General features: G+C 38.6%; 1 protein-coding gene across 8 annotated transcripts in view; it reads right to left on the reverse strand.

Moving 5' to 3' along the window:
- Positions 1–27,276, reverse strand: part of st3gal3 (ST3 beta-galactoside alpha-2,3-sialyltransferase 3) — a 303,637-nt gene that overhangs the window by 205,443 nt on the left and 70,918 nt on the right. For 2 of the 8 annotated variants that reach the window (XM_062979659.1, XM_062979653.1), the window contains exons 3-5: positions 14,000–14,047; positions 11,347–11,466; positions 853–895 (exon numbers count right to left, since the gene is read on the reverse strand). In XM_062979659.1, coding sequence (XP_062835729.1) covers positions 853–895; positions 11,347–11,466; positions 14,000–14,047 — 211 coding nt within the window. Of the gene's footprint in view, positions 1–852; positions 896–11,042; positions 11,112–11,346; positions 11,467–13,999; positions 14,048–27,276 lie in introns of all 8 variants that reach the window. The other 6 variants (XM_003220201.4, XM_062979655.1, XM_003220200.4 and 3 more) reach the window with 4 other exon arrangements.

Consider the following 27,276-nt stretch of genomic DNA (forward strand, 5'->3'; position numbering starts at 1 on the left):
TGATAAAACATTATGCAATGAATGTGATCACCATAAATTAATAGGTAACTTGAAGGCACATATGCACAACTATGCAAAGAATTGCCAATCCCAGCTACAAAAAACGCACTAATTAAATGACTCTTACTAATTTTTGGTTTACGATTTAGCAAGCGATTGAATTGATCTACTCTAGTTGGAGTAATGTGGCAGAGTGTCCATATCTGAAGGTATTAAGCAGAGGCTGGATGGCTATCTGTCAGGGGTGCTTTGATTCTGTGTTAAATTCAGTGAATGCAAGTAGCCCAAAACGAAATGATAGTCCCATTGAACTCATCAGGTAGATCTGCATGTGATCAGTAGTAAAAAGACACCAGAACACAAAATCTTGGAGCACCAGGAGCTTTTCATTAGTATGGATAGTTCTATCCCTTGTTGTTTTCTTCAGGATTCCCTCTTTCCTCTGAGTTTTATAGCAATTTTCACAAATAGCTGGGGATGGGGAATGAATTTTCTTTGCAACAATAATGTTGCGAGCTTGGTCTCAAATAGGCAGTTAAGGCCTATACATTTTAAAGAAGACCTCAGATAACTTTGTGGGCATAGTCTGCACTTCAAAATATATCACAACAACACAAATGCATAATACTATATTGCAAACTAGTTGTCAAGAACAAAATGATATGATTTTAGATCTATTTTGGTGATTGAGGATAATGTCATGAGCCAGTAATTATCTCTGTTATCTATCTCTGTCGTGACATCACTGAGATCTATCTCTATTAGTTATGCTATCTGTTACAAAACAGATTGTTTCTCCTAGGAAAACCAATAACAACAGATCATAACAAAGACCACCTATAGTATACTCACAGTTTTGAATCCAGCTGCAGGAGAAATCCCAGTTTGTCATATTCTGAAAAACAAAAGCAAGTATCATCAGGCAATTCAGACAACAGGGCACTTTCTTATCAGAAAGGCCTAAACAGTTGTAAAGTATACATAATCAAAACTATAGTATTAATTGTACTTCCATGTTAATGATTTCCCAGTTCCTTCATTTCTAAAGTCATACTTAGTTGAACTATTTCATTCAGAGTCCACAAATACAAAAGATGCATCCTTTTTAAAAATTAATTCAGCCCCTTTCAGCACACTTCTCTCAATGTGACTAGAATGTGGAACATGATGCAAATTATGTTACATTTAAAATCTCTCACCAAAATTAAATGCAAAACCTTCATGTAATTTTTTAAAAATACAAAATTTGTTTCCTTGGAAAAACAACGTAAGACATTCTAAACAAATTACTTTAGATTGGCTAGAAAAGAGGTAGGGTAGACTTAGAAAGCAAGGATAGCTGATCCATACAATTATAGTAGGCATTTCATATTTGCAGGTTTCTTGTTTGCAGCATTGATTATTCACGGATTTGATTAATATATTCTCTCTAGGAATCCCTAGGTCCTCAAGAATGACTCTATGGTCAACTTCCAACAGAAGTTAAACATAGTCCTGCTGGATGATCTAGAGCAGCGGTTCCCAAACTGTGTTCCACAGAACCCTAGGGTTCCACAAAAGCATCGTAAGGGTTCCGTGAAAAAACTTTTTAAAAAAATCTGTGCCAGAGTATGAAGATCTTATTGAAATTCAATGTACCTCTGCTTTAAAAATTAATTTTGAATCTCTTCATTTCCAAATTTAAATCAAACAAGACATACTGGCAAAAGGAGTAGATGAAAGGAAATCTTTGTGGGTTTACAATGCTTAGGGACAAAGTTGGGGTTCTGGGGGGGGGAGGTCTTCTGAAGGAACCAAATGACAAAAAAGTTTGTGATCTAGGGATTCTTAGAGAGGTCTTTTCTCATGCAAAAGAAACATATTTTCACCACACAAGTAATATGTGCATTGTCAAAGCTACAATAACTGCCCCAACTGGCTTATGGAAGTGACAAATTTTCTTAAAGCATATAGATAAAAAGAAAACAATTTTACAGCAGTTTAATTATATCATTGAATGTCAATTTATATAATCTATTTTAGAGCATAAAAGGACACCCAGATTTAGCAGTGATTGTAAAGCAAATATTGCAAATATTTCTAACTTTTTCTCAAAATGCTGTTTCAACAATGGGGTTACACAGGTTTCATTCTGTATATCTCAAACTGAGATATTTTACACATCCAACTTTAAAAAAAACTCTAATAAAGCATTTAGAAAGGTAATTTCAAATAAAGGAAACAAGACATATTGATAAGTGGATTAACCTTAACACAATTGAGAACCATTGCCATTCTAGACATCATAAAGTCATACACTAAACAAAGTGTAAAAGAAGTCTAAAGAGTGCAAAACCTGCCCAATAATACAGACCAGTAAAGAGAATGTTTTACTCAAGTGAATTCTTCTATATCAAGAGACATGAAGAAGAATTAGCCCAATATAAATTATATAAGCAAGGTCACCTTATCCAACTAGCAGAAAAATGAAAATATCAGAACAAAACAGACAAGAAGGTGATTTTACTGACTTGTACCAAACAACAAGGCAATACATCCCAGATAACCCCAGCACTTGACCAGTGCAAGGAAAGAATTTCTCCTTGTCCCCAAGCCACATTGGGCCTCAGGTCAAGAGAGATAAAAATATATTATTCCAAGTTGTAGGGAAGCCTGGATTCAAATGAGAACTTGGTCACTGCCAACAATTTAATAATAAAAGTACAACAGCAATCATACAAACAGACTTTTGGCCAAACACAGCAAGCTCAATAAACTATACAGTTTTTGTGCCAAGTTAAACACTGGCACAAATATGGTACTTTCTTCTGCACAAGCAGGATCAGGCTAGCTTCTGGACAGTTAAGTGAGAAATGCTTAGTTTAATTGCCAAAATCCCAGCAGACCACCCAAACAGACAAAAGGACAGAAAATGCAAATTCGTGTACAATCTGTCCACCTTCACATTTTCCAGCTGTATCTGCCTGTTTACACAAAAAAGGCACCGAAACTCTTTTCATATACATCTCCTAGGACTGAATCACAAAAATAAATGTACTCTTCCAGATTAAGTACAAAAAGACTCTATGTAAGTTAAACTAAGGACAGATTCTGCCTGACAAAATTCATTCTAAGTGAGCCAATTATTTGTACCCTCATGTAAAGGAAGTGGAGCTGAGGCCTTCTTTAATGCCTATTTTCCATATACATATTGTAGGAGACACATTAACATACTGCTAGAAATGTGCCCGCTTGATCCATGTTCTGTCTATAAAGATCAATCCATCTCCTTTGTGCTTGCCAGCAGATTTATTAAATATTCAAGTTGGAAAAGCATTAAGACCTGTGGAATATAGTTGGGTAACCAAATTCACTAGAGGATGATGGCAACTCACTGAGGGGAATATGGAATCTCTATATAACTACCCTGTTTCCCCGAAAATAAGACAGTGTCTTATATTATTTTTTGCTCCCAAAGATGTGCTAGGTCTTATTTTCAGGGGATGTCTTATTTTTCCATGAAGAAGAATTCACATTTATTGTTGAACCAAAAAAAAAAAAGGAACATTTAATACAATATATACTGTACAGTAGTTGTCATCACAAACCAACATAACCAAACCAGACAAACTGTGACTCCTGTCAAGAATGTCTTGTTACTACCATTATTTCCATGTACAACTGGTATGTACATTTACCAATCTTGCCTGCTTTGGTGTTTTGTTTGGCAGGTGCCGGACATGCTTCCAAACAAAAACTTTGCTAGGTCTAACTTTCAGGGGAGGCCTTATATTTAGCAATTCAGCAAAACCTCTGCTAGGTCTTATTTTTTGGGGATGTCTTATTTTCGGGGAAACAGGGTAGATATTTTGATGAAGGCTACAAGAATATATAGTATAGAGAAGAGATCAGGCAGCCCTTGAAATTTATAGTTTTAACTCATTATGAATTGATATCCAAAAAGGATATTTTATGTGCCGATAGCACATAATTGACATCAAAGGTCTATGCTCTATAGCAGTGGTTCCCAACCTGTGATCCATGGACCACCAATGGTCCCCAAGAACTAAAATATGGTCCGTGTCTCACCATTGCAATGAATGACTGGTCTCACAAAACCCTCTTATAGTGCTGAGGCAACAGGGATGTCGGAAGGGGAGAGGCTGACTACGCACAAAAGGCACGACAACAAGTTTCCTGACTGCTGCTTCTCCTCCTTCTCCCTCCCCTTGAGCGGAGTCATTCTATGTGGTGCCTAGAAGCAGGGGCGCCTTGGTGTCTTTGTTTTTAGGCCTGTTCCTGGGGTTATTTAGGGTGCTGATTCAGAAAATTGCATTGGATAGACCACATCAGCTCTAGATTATTAAATATAATTTTCTGTGGGCGAGCATATGGCGACTACTGGATGGCATATGTTCTGTATCAGAAACTAGAACTGATGTGATGTAGAGCCAATACAATTTTTTGAATCAACACCCCAGATAACTAAACCAAATCTAAAGTTGACCAAAAACTGATTAATAACCCTTTTTGGTACTAATGTTGGAGAGTAGTCCCTGGTCAAAGTGGTCCCTGGTCAAAAAAATGGTTGGGAACCACTGCTCTATAGGCAGAGCAGCAAAGTTCACAGGAATAAACAATGGCTTTTAATGATACATTATTGCTTAGTTATGGTTATTATTGCTTGCAAGAATCTTTTTTTTAATCAAAGGTGACACAATGTTAAAATAAACATTTTGAAGACAACAAATTCTAAGTCTAGAAAGCTAAAGTCTTCCCTAAAGTAGACGAAATTCTAAGAAATTCATTAGACAAGATTATACTAGAATTCAGAAAAAAGTATTTAAGTAAAAGACACTATATCTGACACATTTCTTAAAAGTTATCTTCTTCTTCTCACAAAAGTCTCTGCAACATAAACTGTGAGTTCATTCAGTGCTGTATTGCGTAAATGTAGTTAAACATTCCTAAGTTGATTGTTTCACAAAAAAGGTTTTTGCTCTGCTTCAGAAGCTGTATCACATTCCCTAGTAAAAGTCAAAGATAATATTAACAAAAAAAGTAATGTGCACAAGTTCTTGGTGACCTCTGGGGAAAGTCAACCTGATCTGTAAAACAAGACAATAATAAAGAAATTTTACTGCAAGAACACATAGACTAAATTATTGTTCTAGAAAGATTCCCACCCGGAAGCATTTATACAGAGGAGACACAAAGTGGAAAGGAAGGCCAATAATATCAAAAGGCCAGTATTCTTGACAACCAAGGTATAGCAAGTATTTGCAAAGTAGCCAACTTTCAGGGCCCTTCTACAAAACTGTATACAATCAAGATTATCTGCTTTGAACTTGACTATATGGAAGTGTAGACTCAGATAATCCAATTCAAAGCAGATAATGTGGATTATCTGATTTGATAATCTGGATTATATTGCAGTGTAAAAGGGGCTTCAGTTAAATTGTCAGTGATATACAACACTGAGTAGGTACTATTATCCAGAGATGAATCTTAGGAAAACAAGGGAAGTACTGGAGAGCAGATCAAACTCCTCGGCCCACCAAGTTTAACAAAACATTATAGGCTTTGTGGCAATTGTTTACCTTATCCAGTAAAAGCTGCCTTACTCATAGCAGATAGAATCATAGGATCATAGGATAGTAGAGTTGGAAGAGACCTCATGGGCCATCCAGTCCAACCCCCTGCCAAGAAGCAGGAAATCACATTCAAAGCACCCCCGACAGATGGCCATCCAGCCTCTGCTTAAAAGCCTCCAAAGAAGGAGCCTCCACCACAGTCCGGGGGAGAGAGTTCCACTGCCGAACAGCCCTCACAGTGAGGAAGTTCTTCCTGATGTTCAGGTGGAATCTATAAGATAGCTTCTTATAATAGTATTAAAAAAGAAAAATTTGGACTGACAAATTCTCAAAACCAAATGTCAATCCAAATTGAACTAGGTCTCCTGAATCACTCAGATTTCTGTAAATTCTAGTTTACCATTGCAACCATGGGGTTAACATTTGTTAGAAGAGCATGATCTGTGGTTTGAATGGCAGAGATATTTATGGTACATTAAAGTAAAAATGCTCACTGAGTTTAACAATTGGTTTCCTAGACATGCTTTATTAAGAATCTAGAATATATACAAATCAGGATTATGCCCTAAAAAGCCATTATGGGTTTCAGACAGGAAGCATTTACTAGGGCCCCTTCCACACAGCTGAATAAATTCCCACATTATCTGCTTTGAACTGGATTATATGGCAGTGTGGACTCAGATAACCCAATTCAAAGCAGATATTGTGGGATTATCCGCTTTGATATTCTGATTTATATGGTTGTATGTTGAAAGGCACTAGGAAAGGAATGATTCTAGATGAAACATGGCTGACTGAGGGCTCTTCCACACAGCCCTATATCCCAGAATATTGAAGCAAAAAATCCCACAATATCTGCTTAGAACTGGGTGATTTGAGTCCACACTGCCATATAACCCAGTTCAAAGCAGATAATGTGGGGTTTTAATCAGTTGTGTAGAAGGGGCCTGAGCAAGACCTTTTAAAATTAGATCAAGATCAACACCAAATAAAATCAAATGAAGAATTATTGGCAGAGGGATATTATCTAAAATGTTATTCCTATAGACAGATATTTGAAAGGTTTAAAATGGATTAAAATGTTGGTTTTGAATTAAACAAATTAGAATTTAAGACATAGTTTTGTGTAGATTGTAAGCACTTGATTGGTAAAATGTATAAACTCTGTTTAAAATGGAAAAATTGGGATGGAAGAACAACAAGTTAAGGATTGTATGATAAAGTGAACACAAAACTTGGGGAATAACTAAGTTAGAACAATGGGGGAAATCATAATCTTTATTTTGCTCATTTATGTAATGTTATATGTTTCTTTTTTCTGAACTTTTTTAAATGTTACATTATTATTTTTTGTATATTTTATTGTATCCCTTTGTTATGCCCTCGTTACTGAAAAAGTACGTTGTTGCAATTAAATGTATCTTTCATGAATATATCTAGGCCCCTTTAAAAGTTTGCCACACTGATGGTCATCATTATACTCTGAAGTAGTAAATGACACAATTTAACTATAGGTGATGTGAAGTACTTTTTAAAAACTATCCTAAATCTCACCCTGAATAATTGGAGAGGCGCCAAGAAATAAAAAATGTTATTATATTCCAAGGCAGGCAACAGAATGGCCAACAGAAAAGGGGAAGCCACACATTATGTTTGAAGGCTTTTTTTTTTTGCAATGCACACCTTCTAAATTTAGGGGCATATTACAAATGATGGTGCATTACACTTGAGTAAATATGGATATTACATTTTTTCATCATCTGAGGCTGTATCTCTTTGTTGTATCACTGCACTGCAGATTACTCTTCAGTGGTGAGTTGTTTTGAATGTTCAGTCAGGACGTTTGGGGACCAAGGTTCAAATCCCCACTCAGCATGAAAACCCTCTGTGTGATCTCAAGCAAAAATCACACTCTATCAACCTACAAGTTTGCAAGAGCAAACTCTCTCTGAACAAAGTCTGTCCCACTCTCCCAATGATAGGTTCACCTTAGGACTTCTAGCAGAAATGATTAGAAGGCACACAACAACAATCAGTATTTTGAGATAATGTAAGTGTGGTATAAATTGTTTAAATAAAATGAATTACTGAGAAGTCAGAGAACAGAATGCAATTATGTAATTTTGTATTAAGTGGAAGTATCAGTGCAGGGAAGAAACAATTGTTTTGTAAACTGTTTTTAAAGGATATGTACTCTAGGGCAGTAGTTTGAGTGTTTGATGACAACTCTGGAAGCCAGGGTTGGAATCCTTGCTTGGTTGTGGAAAATCACAAATTTTCAGCAACTTGAAGTCACACAACAACAACAAGCTCCTAATTTACACTCCTGAAATTTATTTCATTTAAGAAAGTAAACAGACTAGCCTCTATGCAACAAGAATCCCCCCCCCGATCAATCATATGTAGACAGATTACCCGTCTCACTATACTGAGATTAGCATTATTTTTTAAAAAAACAAAAACAAAACCCAATCCTAAAATATCTACATAAGCTCTAAATCAGTGGTTCTCAACCTATGGGTCCCCATAGGTTGGGGACCTTCAACTCCCAGAAATCCTAACAGCTGGTAAACTGGCTGGGATTTCTGGGAGTTGTAGGCCAAAACACCTGGGGACCCACAGGTTGAGAACCACTGCTCTAAATCAAACTGTAGAGAGACAAAAAGTCATCAAGGAAATAAAAGGAGAATCACTGCTAATCACCGAAACTGCTTGTTAAAAGGAAAAAGCGGATACAGAATAACCTCATGCAGTTAAATAGCTTGATGATCTCAGGTACAGGATATCTTGGAGAAGAACACAACCAGAGGAATAAAATCAAGCTTAAAATGAAAATGGTGGTAAAATCTTGAACTCCCAAGTTCATACAGAGATGCATATCTGGAAAGAGACATGTTTGAACTTCCTTTTCACAACAACTGAAGCCCTGGACTGCCAGGGATCTCTTTCTTCATGGACTCAGATGTAGATTCTGCAGCAATTGCAGAGAATAGCACTAAACATTAAAATATTTTTGAGTATATAGAGTCACAAAGCCTTAAAGTGATGGTGATTGTTGCTGTTGTTATTGTTATTATTTCTTTCCCATTTTCCCTCCATATTGAGATCCAAAACTGTATATAATAATTAAAAAAGATATCGTTAAAAATTTATAAGATAAATAAGTTAGAACATGATTAAGCAATTAAAAATATAAAACCAGATTAAAACACAGATCATTAAAAATAAACACAGTAGCTGTCAAAGACAGAACGCCAGCGAGTAAAACAAAACTCAGTTTATTGAGGTTACAGAACTAAAAACGCCCATAGGAGACAAAGAACAGGGCAAACACTTGACTTCAGTGTGATAAGTAACAAAAAAACAACTCAATTTGAGCTTAAACGATTCAAAGGGATAAACCGGGTTAAACAGAAGTATAATCCGGATTAAATCAAAAGTGCTTACTTCAGCCTGGCAAACAATGCAAACAAAAGAGGATCAACAGGAGTCAGAATGTAAACAACAGACTGGTAGCAGATTCCTCTCTGCTACTCAGAAACAGCAGGAGAATAAACCAGGCTTGTTTATTCCTTCCTGCAGCGAACAAGAAGCGTGGTCGTAGTCAGGATTCAGTTTAAGGTTCAGCGGCCAACGATATCCAGGTCCAGGCACAGCAGTCAGGGTAACGGCAGTCAGCAGGGTCCCAATCCGGTCCAGAGGTCAATAGCCAAGCATAGTCGTCTAGAAATCCAAAGGTCTCACCGATAGCCAGCAGAAGGGATAATCCGGAATCGAAGTCAGTCAGTCCAGCGTCAATCCAGTGCGAGTAGATATTGCCCGTCAAAAAGACGACGGAGGTCCAAGCTATCGAGATTAAACACAAGTTGCACAGAGAAAAACCCCGCACAGTTCCTCCCGCCGTCGATGCCCAGTGTCCTTGGTAACTTACGTATCCAGTAACGAATCACACCCGTCTTCAGGAAGTTCCCCAACAAAAGCCCAAGCGTCCGTCCAGATTACCTTGCCCAACGCAATTAGACATTGGTCCCAAACCCCAATTTATCCCAGTTCAAGCTCATCATCGCTATCAGCTGCCATCCCAATTCCAGGTGCCCCAACATCATCATCCTCATCAGAGCTTAAGCACCTTTGACTACGCCCCACAGCATCCCCAGCTGTGGATCCCACTCCATCCCTCCAGCCAGTCCATGGGTCTGATCCTGCAACCCGCCAATCACCTCCCATGCTTTCATTGCCTGTTTCCCCAACACCCAAATCCTCCCTCACACGAGTCCATTCCATGTCGTCCTCCTCCGAGCTGACCATCTCTTCCTCCAAACCCTCAGAAAAACCCTCAAATGAGTCCTCATCTGTCGGGTCTGTAAACAAATCCCGGAGCCGTTTTCTTTCACGCTCCTCGAAAGAGTCTGACTCTCGAGGAGTCTTATGACCCCTTCTTCTATTACCGGAGCCCGAAGGCTCAACCATAACACTAGCACAGCAACTGGCAATATCCATCACATTGTTGAATATGAGGCTTATATAGTCATTCATCAAATACTTGTTGGGATAGGTTATTTAGAATATTTGGCCAAAAAAGACTTCTAGATTGCCTTACCAATTACTATTATGGTCATTCTCTGCCCTCAAGCTCACAATCTATGTAAGACACATCACAGGAGGAAAGGGGAATGGAAATAGCAGCCAAAAATAATTATATGCCTGTGTAAATAACAAATAAAATTAGGCACCACAAAGGTAGCTCTGGGAAGAGCATTTAGAGCTGGATCCCACTGCTGAAAAAGGCCCACTCTCTCATTGCCACCAGCCTAACATCTGATTGCAGGGCAAGGAAGGACAACTGATGCAATCCTAAGTAATACATAGACTCATTGAAGTTGATCCAGGTGGGTCTTTAGGTAGCAAGTTGTTTTTTCTTAGTTAATGTTCATTATCAAGTCAACTATTTGAGTTATCTTTTGGAAGAGAGAGGATATATATAAGTTCATGGCAATAGTGATATTCCATTTAAACATTTTAATGTCGCAGACGTAAAATGAGGATTTCAAATTTTAAAAGCCTGAACATGTCACAAGCAGTTGAAGTTCACTAAAAGGGCTGTTAAAAAGTCATGCAAAATTCCAAAAATATTCATTTGGTGTTGAAAAAAATACAAAATTCTTGGAAGAATATTCCAAAATCTCAGTGCTATCACTAAGAGGCTTTTTTTGCCTAAAAGCAGTCTGAAGATCTCATTTGGTGGGGGTACTTGGAGAAAAGCCTCTGAAAGTGACCTTAAAGTATGGGGTAATGCAGTCCATATTTGTTTCCAGGCCATTTAGAGATTTAAAGTCAACACATCCAACACACAGAATCAGACAGCACCAGTTAATAACCTTACAGCTTAATACTGGTCCAAATGGAAGTTTCTAGGCTGTTGTCTCTAGACAAAGCCATATAAAACACACTACATTAACCTAAGGTTACCAGATAATGAATGACCGTGTCCAAGCTGTCTCTGTTCAGGTGGGGTTGCTATTGCTTTAACAGCTGGAGCTGACAAAAAGATGTAAAAATTCAAAATTAGCAAAGGTATACGTTACTTACATGTCCACACAGTTGGTCCAGTACAGAACTTAATATTAACTTAAAAACCACGAAAGGCCAGTCCCGCTATCCATTCCCAAACAACTTATGACAACTTATGAAACATATCTGAAACCATAATTTTTCCAATCTTTGTCAGTTCAATTTTGTCTTCTGTTTCTCTCCAATCTGAAGCAGTACCTACTAGGAATAACTGGGCGTGGAATAACGACAGGTTCTTTCTTAACTTTGCCTGTTCCCAGGTCTGCAGCAAGATGTGATGGGAGAGATGACAGAGGCACAAGAGGTGTGGATTTTCTCCTTCCTGTTTTAACAAGGAAAACTATCCCTCAGTCCAACAGCAGACCACACAGACTTAGCCTTATAACATAACTTTATTTTTCACTAGCAGCTAGAGCTTGAAGCACAATTCTTAATTAATCTGGCATGCATTTTTATACACTGTGGTTATTTCCAAGCTGACTACGCTTTAACAAAACTGAGGCAAGCAGAGAAAGGATTATTTTCTTATGAACTGTCCACTAGTTCCTCATTGGGTACATCTACACTGTAGAATTAATATACTTTGGCACCACCTTAACTGCCATGGCTCAATGTGATAGAATCCTAGGAGTTATAGTTTTATAAGGCCTTTGGCCTTTTGCCAAAGAATCCTGGTGCCTCACTAAACTACAAATCCCAGCATTCCATATAGCATTGAGCAATGGCGGTAAAAGGGATGTAAACTGCACAAATTCCAAAGAGTAGATGTACCCCTAGTGTTTGCCTACTAAACTATGGTCACAATGGTATCCTGCATGGGTCTTTCAAGAGGTTTGGAGAAAATTGGTAGATGTACTCCCTGCTTTTTATTGACAAGAAAGGAAATTTCTCTTCATTAGGCAAAGCTAGCCAATTGGTGATCAAGATCATGCACCTTTCTCCAATCAGCCTTTAGGAAAAGATTCTCAAGAATGCAGCAAGAGGAGCAGATAGCAGCCAGTGATTTTCAAAAGACTCAAAATAGAGATTAGTAACTCAGCAGCAAGGTTTCATTGTTAGTGCTAGGCAGCTGCAAGCTATGCTGGATTATTGTGCAGGCAGAAGCCTGAGGCCATGTTGGAAGGCAGCAAACATTTTTACTTGTGTGAAATCAGAAAAGAAGCTTATTACAAGTGTAAGAGGACTGGTTATAAAGTTGTAATTACATTATCTTTCATTATGGGCATCACAGCTACACTACATATTTCTTTGCCCTTAATATAAGATCATCAGGGGTTTGTCATGGGTTGTGGAAGGGCATTTTTCCATGGTTATTGGGGTAAGTAAGTGTGCATGTGTTTACATGTGTTAGTTATATCTCAGCTCACAGCCTCGACTCTAGGCAAAATCCAAGCAGTAGAAGCTTGTGATCATTAAGAGGCTGTCATTATCACTCCTCTGTTATTGTTGTTATTCCACCTTCCCAAAATGGGTACTCAAAGCAAACCACTATGTGGGTATTGAGCGAGTTTCATTCAAGAAATCAACATACTACAGTAGACTCTCAGTTAACTGGAACTCAAGCAACTGGGACTCTCAAACAACCATCAAAAAATTACTAAAATTGCATATTGCATTCACAAAGTTGTTTTATAATACAGTACAACTATGTTAAATTATGTTAAGTTTTGTCTTTATTTGCTTTTAATTACCGCACTTTAATATCAATATCGGAGCCCCCGATGGCGTAGTGGGTTAAACCGCTGAGCTGTTGAACTTGCCGACCAAAATGAATCTGGAGAGTGGGGTGAGCTCTCCCTGTTAGCCCAGCTTCTGCCAACCTAGCAGTTCAAAAACATGCAAATGTGAGTAGATCAATAGGTACCTTCCAGCAGGAAGGTCACAGCGCTCCATGCAGTCTTGCCAGCCACATGACCTTGGAGGCATCTATGGACAACGCCAGCTCTTTGGCTTAGAAATGGAGATGAACACCATCCTCCAGTCAGACACGACTAGACTTCATGTCGGGGGAAACCTTTACCTTTACTAATATTATTATCAATAAAAGGTTTATGGCATGGTATAGTATTAGGCCTATTTTAATAGCATCTCACAAGAAACTAGAAACTCCATTTATCTGGCATCTACCAATCCCCACAGGTGCCAGTTAATCGAGAGTCTGCTTTGCATCTAGTTATTGTATGGAAGATAGAGCCATGTTTCTAACAGCCAGGTTGATATGTATTACTAAACCATGGGGCCAAGATTATTTAACCACACTGAGAGGTATTAGCATTACAAATGTATGCAGTTTATTCACTTTTGGTTTGCCTCTCCCTTCTTATCAGCAGATAAACCAGGAAAGAAAAGTATTTGAGGTTTCTTGTTGAATGAGTTTTTGCTTATTTAGGTGCAATTAACTGCCATTATCATATTAAGCTTTCTCAGTTCACTTTATATGTGCTTACATAATGTTAAGAATGAGATAGGAGCAATACACAAATATACTACTCATTTATACCATTATTAAAAAGGCCAGAATGTTTGCCTTCTCAATGCATGTAAATGTGCCCACAGCGTCTACCTCCTAGAATAAGTGTTTTGTCAAATACATGAAATGAAGCAATAACATTGCAACAGGATGGAACAAGCAGTTCCACCCAAAATGGCTTTGAATTTCCATGTCACACTAAGTAATGTTTTAAAACTTCATGTTCAAGATAAGAATCCATCACATTTCTCTCAACAGCTGTCTTAAAGAGTAATCCTGAACAAGACCGGGCAGCCTCTTAATCTGCCTCCCAACATGGCTGTCAAATATAAATTAAATGGCAATCTTTTTTTATGTGAGAGGGGAAGGGGAGAGGATGTTGTACCTGAGCCTATTGAACGTCCAGCGGAGTCAGAGGAAAGAACCACTGAATCTGTAACACAAGAGTACAAGTTCATTTTTCCTTTGTCATATAAATCCATTGCTTGTTTACAAGAGGCTCCTATTTCCTCTTCCTCAATAAAAGTTGTGTGCTGGCTACACATGCAGTAGGGAAATTCTAACCATGACATTTTTGTGTGCTGCACATGTAGCTGATCAATCCACACTGAAGTAGGCTTTAAATATCTCTGGCCCAGAATTATGTCCCTTCCAGGAAGAAGCAGTCCTGTCTGGATCTGAAAGGCAGCACATGGTGAAAGATCAGTGTGGGAAAACTATCTCCTGCCTTTTAAAAAAGTACAAACATTTCAGGGAGAGTACAGAGGTACTGTAGATATTTCACTGTATAACTTACTCTTTTATGACAGAAAGGATGGATTAAACTAGTCAAAACAAGTTAATGCTTCTTCATATCAGGTGTGCAGAGATGATAAACATATGAAGTATAAACAAGATTGATGTTTGATATACATCTACATAATAGTAGGTTCTACCTCAAGTGAAGTTGTTCAGGAATGTCTTTTGGAATACTAAAATCTGTTGAATACGTCTCCTAAAATCTGTCAGAAATGATGCCTATAGGACAACTTCCCAATGTAACAGAAAACTGGGGGGAAAAGATCATGGGAGGCCTTCTGACATGACAAGATATCTTTTTTATGATGTATACACATTACATATAGGACAATCCATGTGCTCAGAGCTACAGAATACAAGTGATAAAAAGCCACTGTTTACAAACTTTTTCATCTTCAAAATAACACCACTAAGATGAAAAAAAAACCCAGTAAGTCCAAAAATAGAAATAGCCCACTACACCCTCAAGGAGGATTCAACTTCCCAGAGATTCTCTTTGGCTTTAGCATTTTCCCCTGGTAACAAAAACAAATGCAAACATATATAAAGTGCCTTTGAAAATGAGGAGAATAACTGGGAGCTTCACCTAATTTTTCAGCTCAGTTTTACTCAAAAAAAGAAGGGAGGGCTTGAAAAATTAGTACATTTTTTTGAAATATTTTTATTGGAAATTTTATATTTGAAGATTTAAAAAAGAGAAGAAGTATATGTTAGCAAGTAATAAAATTTTCACATCGAAAGTGGGAGAACACTTATTATTAATAGAAAGTAGGAAATGAGATAAAAGAAGAAGAAAAAAGAGAAAAAAGGAAAAAAATTATAAATATATGGTAAAAAGGGAAAAAAATAGTTGACTTCCATCTGACTTTAACTGGTTCATCATAGTTTTTTTTTAGGTGTTCATAGAAATCGGTAAATCATCACATCCCCTTCGTCCTCATCAGTTTCTAAGACTGTATCTGTTCAGCAGATAGGATTAAATTTCATTTGTTTTAAATAGTCCTTTACCAGGTCCCAGTTGGTTTCTTTCTTTGGTAAACCTTGGCTTGGAGATAACCAATATGTAAGTATATCCATGTTCATCACCTCCATGACTTTATTTAACCATTCCTCCTTATTTGGAGTCTCCTTTCACCTCTAAAACCTGGCATATGTTATTCTCGCAGCAGTGACCAGGTAGTTGAACAGGATCTCTTTATTTTTATCATGTTCAATGTCTAACATTCCAAGTAAGAAATACTCAGGTTCTCTTTTAATTTTTATCTTTAAAATTGTTTGTATGGCTTCGTTTATGTCTTTCCAATAGAGTTGGGCTTTTGGACAAGTCCACCATAAGTGAAAAAAAGTGTCCGTTTGTTGCTCGCACTTCCAACATTTGTCAGATGTGTTCTTATAACATTTAGAAATTTTGGTAGGGGTTAATATACCACCTGTATTGCATTTTTAACCAATTCTCTCGCATGTCATATGCATAGGTATATCTAAGGCCCTGGTTCCAAACCTTCTCCCAACTTTTTAATTGGATCTGGTGTCCCACATTCTGGGCCCATTTCACCATGCACTGTAGCCCACTCTAATAGGTTTTTATATAATTTTGTAATTAATTTTTGATCGCTCTTCATTACATTGTCCCAGAAGACATTTCTGTCTGCGAAACCTGTCTCTTTTTCTTTCCTGAATAGGTCATACACCTGTCTATAGTGGAACCAGGAGCACTTCGGAAACGTAAGTTTAATATCTCTTTCCTCTTTTAATTCAAATTTCCCTTTTTGTTTTATTAGCAGATCATCATAGGTAGGCCAGGTTCGCCATCCCAGTTCTCTCCTTTGGAAGGCTTCCAAAGGAGATGCCCATAAAGGGGTTTGCGTATAAAGTTAAATTTGTATCTATCCCAAATTTTTATCAGGCCAGCTAGAATAAAATGGTTAGAGAAGTTTCTTTCTATCTTTGACTTATCATACCATGTATAGGCATGCCACCCCCTCTGTAAGTCAAATGCCTCCAAGGTCAGAATGCTTCGCCTTTTTAGAGTCGTCCATTCTCTAATCCAACTTAGGCCCGCAGCTTCATTGTAGAGTCATAAGTCCGGTAGGCCAAATCCACCTCTTTTTATCATCTATTATTTTGCCATATGAATTTGGAAATGTCTTTATGCCAAATATTGAAAATGCTTAGATTCCTTATAATTGGGAGAGACTGGAATGAGTAGAACAGTTTGGATAACACGTTCATTTTGATAATTGAAATTCTGCCAAAAAGAGATAGCTTCAAATTTTTCCAATTGTCCAAGTCATTTTTCATTCCCTTCCATTTTTGTTCATAATTATTTTTCATCAATTGGGAGTTTTTGCCTATTATTGTTAAACCTTAGTACAATGATATATCTTTATTTATGTTATTGTAAATTGTTCACATATGTACTTGTCATTCTGGCCATGAGACATTTTGCCTACAATTAGTTTCAAACACTCCTAGACGTGGACCAAGAATAACTGAGGATACCAGTTGAATGGTGAAAGCAATCCACTTCAAAAAATACTGGGATGAAACATGTAGACTCTTCATATGAGTAGAGTAACAGAAAAAGAATCTCTGAGATTTTCAGTCCTGTTAATGGCTGTTCAAAAGCTAGTGCCCATTGAACATCAATGGTCAGGCCATGTCTTCCACTCCCTGATCCAAATCATATGGCAAAGGAGACAGTGATATAGATAAGGATAATAATAATAATAATAATAATAATAATAATAATAATAATAATAATAAATTTATTCTTATATCCTGCCCCATCTCCCCGAGGGGACTCGGGGCGGCTCACAGCAATAATAAAAACAGTGACAAATTACACATTGTAAAATCAAACATGAAAAGCAGTCATACAATCAATACATACATCACATGTTAAAAACAAGGAGATAAAACAGTTCTAGGCCGAAATAGAGGGCTTCTGTAGCTTTGTGGCAGAAGTACTCAGCAAGGTATCAATAATCATGGCAGAACACTCTCTAATTAAATTAAATGGGCAGACAAATCAACCCCCAAAAATTAGTCGTCGAAGGCCCTCTGGAAAAGCCAGGTTTTAAGGCTTTTTCGAAAGGCAAGGAGGGTGGGGGCCTGTCTAATCTCCCTCGGGAGTGAGTTCCAGAGGCGGGGGGCCACAGCGGAGAAGGCCCTCTGTCTCGTCCCCACCAGCCGCAACTGCGAAGGTGGTGGGAGTGAGAGGAGGGCCTCCCCCGAAGAGCGAAGAGATCGTGCAGGTTTATAGGGGGAGATGCGGTCTCTAAGGTAGGTGGGTCCCAAACCATTTAGGGCTTTGTAGGTGATAACCTGCACCTTGAATTGGGCCCGGAAAACAAACGGCAGCCAATGGAGCTCCTTAAACAGAACGCGCCCTGTAGTTTGCTCCTGTTAAAAGCCTGGCTACCGAGCGCTGAACTAATTGCAATTTCCGGGCCGACTTCAAAGGCAGCCCCATGTAGAGCGCATTGCAATAATCCAGTCTAGAGGTAACTAAGGCGTGGACCACCGTAGTCAGATCAGACTTCTCGAGGTATGGTCGCAGCTGGCGCACAAGTTTTAATTGTGCAAAGGCCCTCCCGGCCACAGCCGACACCTGGGCCTCAAGCGTCAGCCCCGAATCCAGGAGGACCCCCAAGCTGCGGACCTGCGCCTTCAGGGGGAGTGCAACCCCGTCAAGCACAGGTTGCCACCCAATACCCCGATCAGACATACGACTGACTTGGAGGACCTCTGTCTTGTCAGGATTAAGTCTCAGGATTAATCCATATTCTTTGCCTTGGAAGTATGCTTTGAGGGAGAGAGGCAAGAGCTTCCAGATCAAGAGACCGAATTGATATTGGAGAAACACAGGAACAGTACTCCATCTCAGTTTTGCAAACCAATAACAAGGAAGTATTGGAAATTTTTTTTGCCCTGCAGGAGATTTATTTCTTAACAGAACTGGAAAAAGACGTGGTAGGCCACCAGAACCAAACTTCTAAGACAAGTCAAAATCAGTTGAGCAGTCCCAATGTAGCCAAAAGATAAAATCCAGAACAAAGCCAAGGCATAGTTCAAAAAGAGTATAAAAAATAGAAATATAACCAAATACAGTAGAGTCTCACTTATCCAACATAAACGGGCCGGCAGAACGTTGGATAAGTGAATATGTTGGATAATAAGGAGGGATTAAGGAAAAGCCTATTAAACATCAAATTAGGTTATGATTTTACAAATTAAGCACTGTTATGGTTGAGCCTTATGGCTCCGATACTGGGAGACGTGGTCGTAAGACTCCTCGGGAGTCAGACTCTCTTGAGGAGCGAGAAAGGAAACGGCTGCGGGACTTATTTGCAGAACCAACTGACGAAGACTCCTTTGAGGGTTTTACCGAGGGAATGGAGGAAGAGATGGTTAGCTCAGAGGAGGATGACATGGAATGGACTCGTGTGAGGGAGGATTTGGGTGCCACCGGCAATGATAGTATGGGAGGCGACTGGGGAGTTGCAGGATTAGACCCGTGGACGAGCTGGAGGGATGGGACGGGATCCACAGCTGGGGATGCTATGGGGCGTAGTCAAAGTTGTTTTAGCTCTGATGAGGAGGATGATGATGAGGCACCTGGAATTAGGGTAACAGCTGACAGCGATGAGGAGTTGTAAACTGGCATAAAATGGGGTTTAGAATCCAGGGCTAATTGCGTTGGGCAAGGTAATCTGGACGAACGCTTGGGCTCTTGTTGGGAATTTCCTGAAGACGGGTGTGATTCGTTTGCTGAATACGTAAGTTACCAAGGACACTGGGCATAGACGGCGGGAGGAACTGTGTGGGCTTTTCCTGTGCAACTTGTGTTTAATCTTAATAGCTTGGACCTCCGTCGTCTTTTTGACGGACATTAATTGCCTACTCTGGATTGACGCTGGACTGACTGACTGACTGACTGACTGACTACGACCTCGGACTATCCCTTCTGTGATTATCGGTGGAACTGGTGAACTAAAGACGTCTGTACCTGGCCTTCGACCTTGGACCGGATTGGGACCCCGCTGACTGCTTCTGCCCTGATTGATGTGTTTGGACCCGGAGTTCGCTTGCTGCACGGAGGAGTAACAACTTAGTTAATCAACCACAGCTGTTGAGTAGCAGAGAGTAATCTGCTGCCAGTTATTTACGTTTCATTGAATCTTAGTTTACCAGTTTTTGTTTGTTTTAAGAGCCAGGCTGAAGTAAGCATTTTTGGTTTAACCCGGATTAAACTCCCGTTTAATCCGGTTTATCTTTTGAACTGTTTTTTAGTGTCTTTTCATATTGAAGGCGAGTCTTTGCCTAGCCCTTTGTCTTTTACGGGCATTTTTGGTTCTGTATCCTTAATAAACTGTGTTGAATCTTATCTGGTGGCGTTCTGTCTGTGACAAGCACCAAAACATCATGTTATACAACAAATTTGACAGAAAAAGTAGTTCAGTACGCAGTAATGCTATGTAATAATTACTGTATTTACGAATTTAGCACCAAAATATCACGATGTTTTGAAAACATTGACTACAAAAATGCATTGGATAATCCAGAATGTTGGCTAAGCGAGATAAGTAAAGAGCTCACCAACAATTCCTTTGATCATGATGCCATGGCAGATGAAAACGAACTGATGCTTTGAGCTGGAATCAAGCTGGTCATATGAACCAGGAGAGGAGGGGGGCACATACATAATAGCTTTAAGAGGCTCCAAATGATGCACTGCAGAGGCACAGAAACCCCATTTGTGCAAATCACAGAGATTACTAAACTGAAATGAATAGCACATAAAAATGAAGCAAAAGAGGTTGATAACCTTTAGAGAAGAAATCTATTATTTTTCCAAAGCAGGATCATAGCTTTTCCAATGTGCCTTCAACAAAATATGCCAATAGGTTTGCTGTTTGACAGTTCTTATTCAAAATATATACACATTCAATCGATCTCTTTGATTCACAAACCCTGCTTTTAAGAATTATATTGATAACCTACTTTTTCTTCAAAAAAAACTAAGATTTATTACATGGTTCTCTCCTACTTCATCATCCATATTATCTGCTTTGAACTGGATTATCTAAGGGCCCTTCCAGACAGGCCCTATATCCAAGGATGTGATCCCAGGTTTTCTGTTTATCTCAGATTATCTGGCAGTGCAGATGCATATAATACAGTTTAAAGCAGAAAACCTGGGATCAGATCCTGGGATATAGGGCCCTCAGTCTACACTTCCATATAATCCAGTTCAAAGCATATAATCTGGATTTTATATGGCAGTGTAGAAGGGGCCTTGGATAATTGAACCTTAATTCTATTTATCTTGGATTTCAGGACACTTTCATTTCCCACTTTCTTTTCCTTTGCATTGTCAAAGAAATAAAGCGTTGATAGCAATAAACTATATTTATTTTCAAGGTTTAGGTCTGTATATACGGATTATACAGTGTATTGGAGTCCTGAAAAATCACAAAACAAACCAACTAGTCTCACAGGGGTAATATAAATTTAATAAAAGATTGCTAGAGTTTTCATATAACATGCCATAGAAATGCCATTCTTTGGAATCCAAGCCAAATATACTAAGTCACTAACACTAATATGGAAGCACTTTTAAATAAATTCAGCTCTTGGACGCCACTGTGGAGATCAGTCTTTTCAAAACAGGCACATTCACTACAAACTGGAAGGTTTTTTTAACCTTTAGATATAGGCTATTCCAAAGTGGATGCTGGCTTGTACTCAAAATATATCACTCGCTGTTTTTGAGATTTTCTTTGGCCAACACTAGACATTTCTCATAGGCTTCTGCCATGGATGTATGTACAAATATGGTATACTACTTACCTCTAAAATATTTGCTAAGATTACAGCTCAGTGTAACCATGATACTTATCATTGATCACTACAGCTTAGATGTGCAGAACACAACAGAGTAATTGGCTATAAGAAGCCCCACTGTTTTGTTACACTGGCGCACACATTACTGAAACATTAATTTCCAGGACAGATAAGGGGCTATACAAAGAGTGATAAGAAAGTGTCACTGCTGATCCCATAGGGAACACAATTTGTTATATATCCCAAATTAGTAAGTCTTGTAAAATACCAGCCTGAAAAAAGATTGAAGGTAACCCAGGTTATCAAAGGTAACCCAGGTAATCATCCAAAGAGGTGACAAGTACTGTTCAAGCCCAAATCTACAGTGAATGTGGAATTGGTTGGAATAGAAATGAGCGTTGTTATCTAAAAATTGTTTTCCAAACCAATCTAAAGGGGCACAAAATGCCAAATTGTAAAAAGCCCTCCACTCTCCAGCACTGCACAGATCCTATGGTGATAGAAGAATAAGTTCCCTACTGCAATGTAAGAATAGGCTCTGAAATAACTGCTAGAATGTGTTCTTTTTGTTACAGATATTCCTCCATCACTGTTCAACCTCAACAGTCATCAGACTTTAAGAATATAGGATCCACTTTTATCTGGTAGCACAAGCAGAAATAACATGGAATATTCCTACACCACAAAAAGGAAGAGCAATTCAACATGTTTCAACAAACTTTTTAAATTTAAAATTCAGAATGTTCACACATGAAATGAGAAAACCTTTTGAATCTTCTTAAGACTATCTGAAGTCTTCTTCCAAACTGCCTCCAGAGATTACTTTTTTCATTAGCCTCCACTTTTCTTATGATTCACATTTTAATGATCACTCTTATAAATATTAGGGGGCCCCTGATGGCAGAGTGTGTTAAAACGCTGAGCTACTGATCTTGCGGACCAAAAGGTCCCAGGTTCAAATCTCAGGAGTGGAATGAGCTCCCGCTGTTAACCCCAGCTCCTGCCAACCTAGCAGTTCGAAAACATGCAAATGCGAGTAGATCAATAGGTACCGCTCTGGCGGGAAGGTAACGGTGCTCCTTGCAGTCATGCCGGCCACATGACCTTGGAGGTGTCTTTGGACAACGCCGGCTCTTCGGCTTAGAAATGGAGATGAGCACCAACCCCCAGAGTCGGTCACAATGGACTTAACATCAGGGGAAACCTTTACCTTTACTTATAAATATTACCTTTATGCTGATAAGACTTAATCTGCTTTCCCTCTTTTATGTATGCTCAGTAAGGGATTCTGGACATACTTGCTACTTTATTGCTTGTTGCAGGCAGGCACACATAGCTATAGTAAGATCTCAATCTTTCCTAGCTTGAGCTGTTCTGAATTCTGAATTGTTTAATGGAGGCTTGTTTCTGCATCCTAAACATAGGTATTTCTCCAGTCCCCTTCACCATTCCCCAAACATTAATGCCACTAATTTAAAAAACTTTTTAAAGCTATAAAGAGGAGGAGACATTAAACAGTGTATCATCTTCCGATCTATACAATGCATTAGAAATGCCAGTTACTTTAAGCTAACTGAGTGGGTGGGTGGGTGGATAGAGTGGGTGGGTGTGTGGGCAGTGGATACATGAGTGAGTGAAATGAACAGGTGGGTCTTTGGACAGGCAGGTGGAAGGGCAAACAGATGAGTGTTTACAAGGAGGGAGGCTATCTATCAACAAATCACGGATGCAAGAAATTTGAAAATATCAAAACAGGGACCCAAAAAATGGGGATGCAACTATTATGCAATGGCGAGTATTATGCGATGAAATACAGCATTTAGAACATGGTTGGAAATCATGCAATCATCCAAATATTGTTGGACAGTTTCCTTATCATCTCTAATCAGCTTGACCAATGGCAGTGTTTTGGGTGAAGTGGTTTATCAACACCTGGAGAACCACAAGCTCAGCACCCTGATCTGCAACATTTTTTTTTAGCTTTTGACTGCTAGACCTAAACTAAGACTAAATTCCTTTCATACAAAAATCTGCTCCTGGTCCTTCTCCTGACATATACTTTATTTCAGCAATGTCGGAGGTCAAGCTGTTTTGTTGGTCAAGCTGTTTTGTTGTTGTCATTGTTTCAAAAACCTGGGAACCAGAAATCTTGGGAGGTCTGCCTTTGCCTATACCTGTCTTAGCTACTATGCTTATTTCATTGCTCAAATTCTTCAGAAATGGGCTTTTGAGAGTAGGAAAGAATGTTTAGAAGTAACCATGATAATTGCCCAGGCCATTTCACCAGTTCATAATTAGTTTGGCCAACATTTCAAAGTTCTTCCTAACATATTTCAGTGCATGATAGTGATTACAGGATGAATACAGATTATGCAGTATACAAAAAATAAAGGCAATGACTACATGCAAAACCAAAATACCAATGTGCATATTTGATCCCAAGGTTCTGCATAGGAGTTTATAACTGAAGTGACCTGGAGTGCAGGAACTCCTGTGAAGATATGCGTGCAGCTTTAATGTTCATAGAAAGCAGATATCCTAAGAAAAGAAACATGGAAATTCAATATTTATTCAAGTTGCAATTTTGGTATAAAATGCCAGCTAAAAATCTACCCTAATAAAGGCAATTACCAAACTCAGAAACTTCTGAAAAGCATACACAAATCCAAATATTTTTGCAGCATCAATCTCCGTTCTAGCCACAGAGCCTACTTGATACAAAAATAGAATTAGGCTCTAGCAATTCCTAAAATCATACACACCATAATCTGTGAATAAGTCCTTTAAAAGGCATGGTTAACACATGATGTGATACTTCTTGGAGCAGTGCCCTGCTAATTTATGCAGCCAATTCTGAGTATACTGCCAGAACCCTTTAGATCTCCTCTCCAAGTTAGATTCTGCTCACAGAAATACTAAGGCAAATACAGTAAATACAAGTGCACATAAACCTTTTAAACTGTACTACATCAAACCAAGCATCAGTAGCAAAATTACAATATAAGGCTTTAATTCATAATTGTAAAAATTGTGTGTCAGATACCTTTCTTGGCACCTGAACACGGGTCAGGCTGAAAGCTCCTCCATGAACAACGAAATGCCATTATAGCGGTCAAAGAAGGAGAAGTGGCAGCTCTTCCATTGTGCTTAGAACTAGCTTCCTGATTTGCTAAATTATTGTCATTGAATGTGCAACTTTGTTTGCTGCTGCCCTGCAGACTAGGATGTGGAACAATGGCTTCAAACTACAGGAAAGGAGATTCCACCTGAACATCAGGAAGAACTTCCTCACTGTGAGAGCTGTTCGGCAGTGGAACTCTCTCCCCCGGTGGTGGACGCTCCTTCTTTGGAGGCTTTTAAGCAGAGGCTGGATGGCCATCTGTCGGGGGTGCTTTGAATGCGATTTCCTGCTACTTGGCAGGGGGTTGGACTGGATGGCCCATGAGGTCTCTTCCAACTCTACTATTCTATGATTCTATGAACTGAGACTATTGCAACCTAAAATGCATTAATTCTATTTAATGTTTTCATAAAACTGTACAGGTTTCCAGCCACTACAATTTGAAACCATGGAGAGGGAATAGGCCAGTTTCTGCAGATGTTTCCAAACTGCTTGTCACAATACATTAGTGTGTCTGCTGCAGTGTTGGGATGCCATGTGAACGTAAGGAGAAATGAAAAAAAAAATTAGAAATGTATATTTTCTTATAGATCATATATTTTAAAAATATAAATGAAAGGTTTTCATGAGATACATTGTGTCCTCATACATTTCATTATTACAATTTATGTATATGTCCATATCTCTCGTAAGGGATTTGTTGAACTGCCAGTTTGCTAGTAAAACTGAATTACTGTATCGCAATATGATGCAAGTTTGTCACCAACATTAAATGTTTGGAAAGCTCTGAGTTACAGAGTTGCTCTCCTCCCCTACTGCAATAACCCCTATTCATGGGCAGAGAGTTAGCAGGCACCTTCTTCATGGGGCCACAGTGTACCAAAGGACAGGTGTGTCACGACCTATTGAATCAATCACATGGAGCAGGCACAATGTCTCTAGCTCTTGACAGCTGCTTAACTTTTCTTGAAGGCTTTAGAATGTAAATGTCTTGATCTAACGAACTCCCTCGGTTTCATCTATGCCACTGGTTTAAGATTGCATTGAAACCAAGACCCCTTTAAGAGCTAGCAGGTAACTACTATATGTGTTAGTGGATAGTCAAGAAAATATGTGCTGTAATCTGCAAAAAAATAGCTTTGTTCACTCTACTGGGCTCTTTGGTTTTATATAATAATTTCCAGTGACAATGCCAGAAAACATAACCCACCTTTAACAACATATCTTATGTTTTTCCTTTTCCTGCCCATGTAAAGAATGTATCTAGCTGCTATCAATTAACAAGGAAACTTAGACACCATGGTCCTCCACCTAGAGTTAGTTTGTTGAGTGAAACAGCACCAACTGACCTCTGTTCCTGTCCACCAGTGTTGTTCAGGTCTTTGGGAGATTGCTCCCATCAGTTCATAAATCTTGCTTAGAAAGTTATTTAAAAGAAGAAAGTTATTTAAAATTCTATAGATCACGATACATTTTTTGACTTTTGCAGATACATTGCCAACTTCTTTGAAATACGTGGAATGCATCAATTTACACAGGAAGTGAATTATACTATTAATCACAATTCAAGGTACATATAACAAAAAAACATGAAACTATGGGCAGAAAAAAATAAAATTGCAGCTAAGCCATGTTATTGCAATTGAAATGTAGCCTTTCCCAACAGAACCTCAGAGATAATTTCCCTTATCAAATATCCTAATTAGGGTCTAGTAAACTATCTTAACAGATCCTACAAGAACCAAAGTGTACATATATAGAATCTGAAGACTTCATGAAAGCAGGATCTACCCAACATCCATCTGCTCACACACTTTCTCTCTCACACACACAGAAAGAACTCTGCAGAAAACCTTGTAATCTATATATATAAAAGAGTGATGGCATCAGGGCAGTGGACAAAACAACAAAACTACAGGCCCCCCAACCTCGAAATTTGACAACACAACCCATCATCCACGCCTCTAGGTTGATACAACAAAAAGAAAAGAAAAATAAAGTCCTAATTAGAGGGAGAGCAATAATTGTTTTTATCCAATTGCTGCCAGTTTAGAGGGCTAATCTCTGCCCACTTCGTTGCCTAGCAACCAAGGGACAGCCAGGTTTCAGTTAGGGGACAGGCAAATTTAGGCCTCACTTAGGCTTCTTCCACAGATTATCTAATTTGCACTGGAATATATGGCAGTGTAGACTCAAGGCCCTTCCACACAGCTATATAACCCATTTATAATCTTATATTATCTGCTTTGCACTGGATTATCTTGACTCCACACTGCCAGATAATCCACTTCAGTGGGCATTTTATACAACTGTGAAGAAAGGGCCTCATATAATCCAGTTCTGAGCAGATAATATAAGATTAGAAATATACAGTAGACTCTCACTTATCCAACATAAACAGGCCGGCAGGATAAGTAAATATATTGGATAATAAGAAGGGATTCAGGAAAAGCTGATTAAACATCAAATTAGGTAATCGTTATACAAATTAAGCACCAAAACATCATATTATACAACAAATTTGACAGAAAAGGTAGTTCCATGCGCAGTAATGCTATGTAGTAATTACAGTAGAGTCTCACTTATCCAACACTCGCTTATCCAACGTTCTGGATTATCCAACACATTTTTGTAGTCAATGTTTTCAATATATTGTGATATTTTGGTGCTAAATTCATAAATACAGTAATTACTACATAGCATTACTGCATATTGAACTACTTTTTCTGCCAAATTTGTTGTCTAACATGATGTTTTGGTGTTTCATTTGTAAAATCATAACCTAATTTGATATTTAATAGGCTTTTCCTTAACGCCTCCTTATTATCCAACATATTCGGTTATCCAACATTTTGCCAGCCCACTTATGTTGGATAAGTGAGACTCTACTGTAC

The sequence above is a fragment of the Anolis carolinensis genome, chromosome 4, assembly GCF_035594765.1.
Source record: "Anolis carolinensis isolate JA03-04 chromosome 4, rAnoCar3.1.pri, whole genome shotgun sequence".
Lineage (NCBI taxonomy): Eukaryota > Metazoa > Chordata > Lepidosauria > Squamata > Dactyloidae > Anolis > Anolis carolinensis.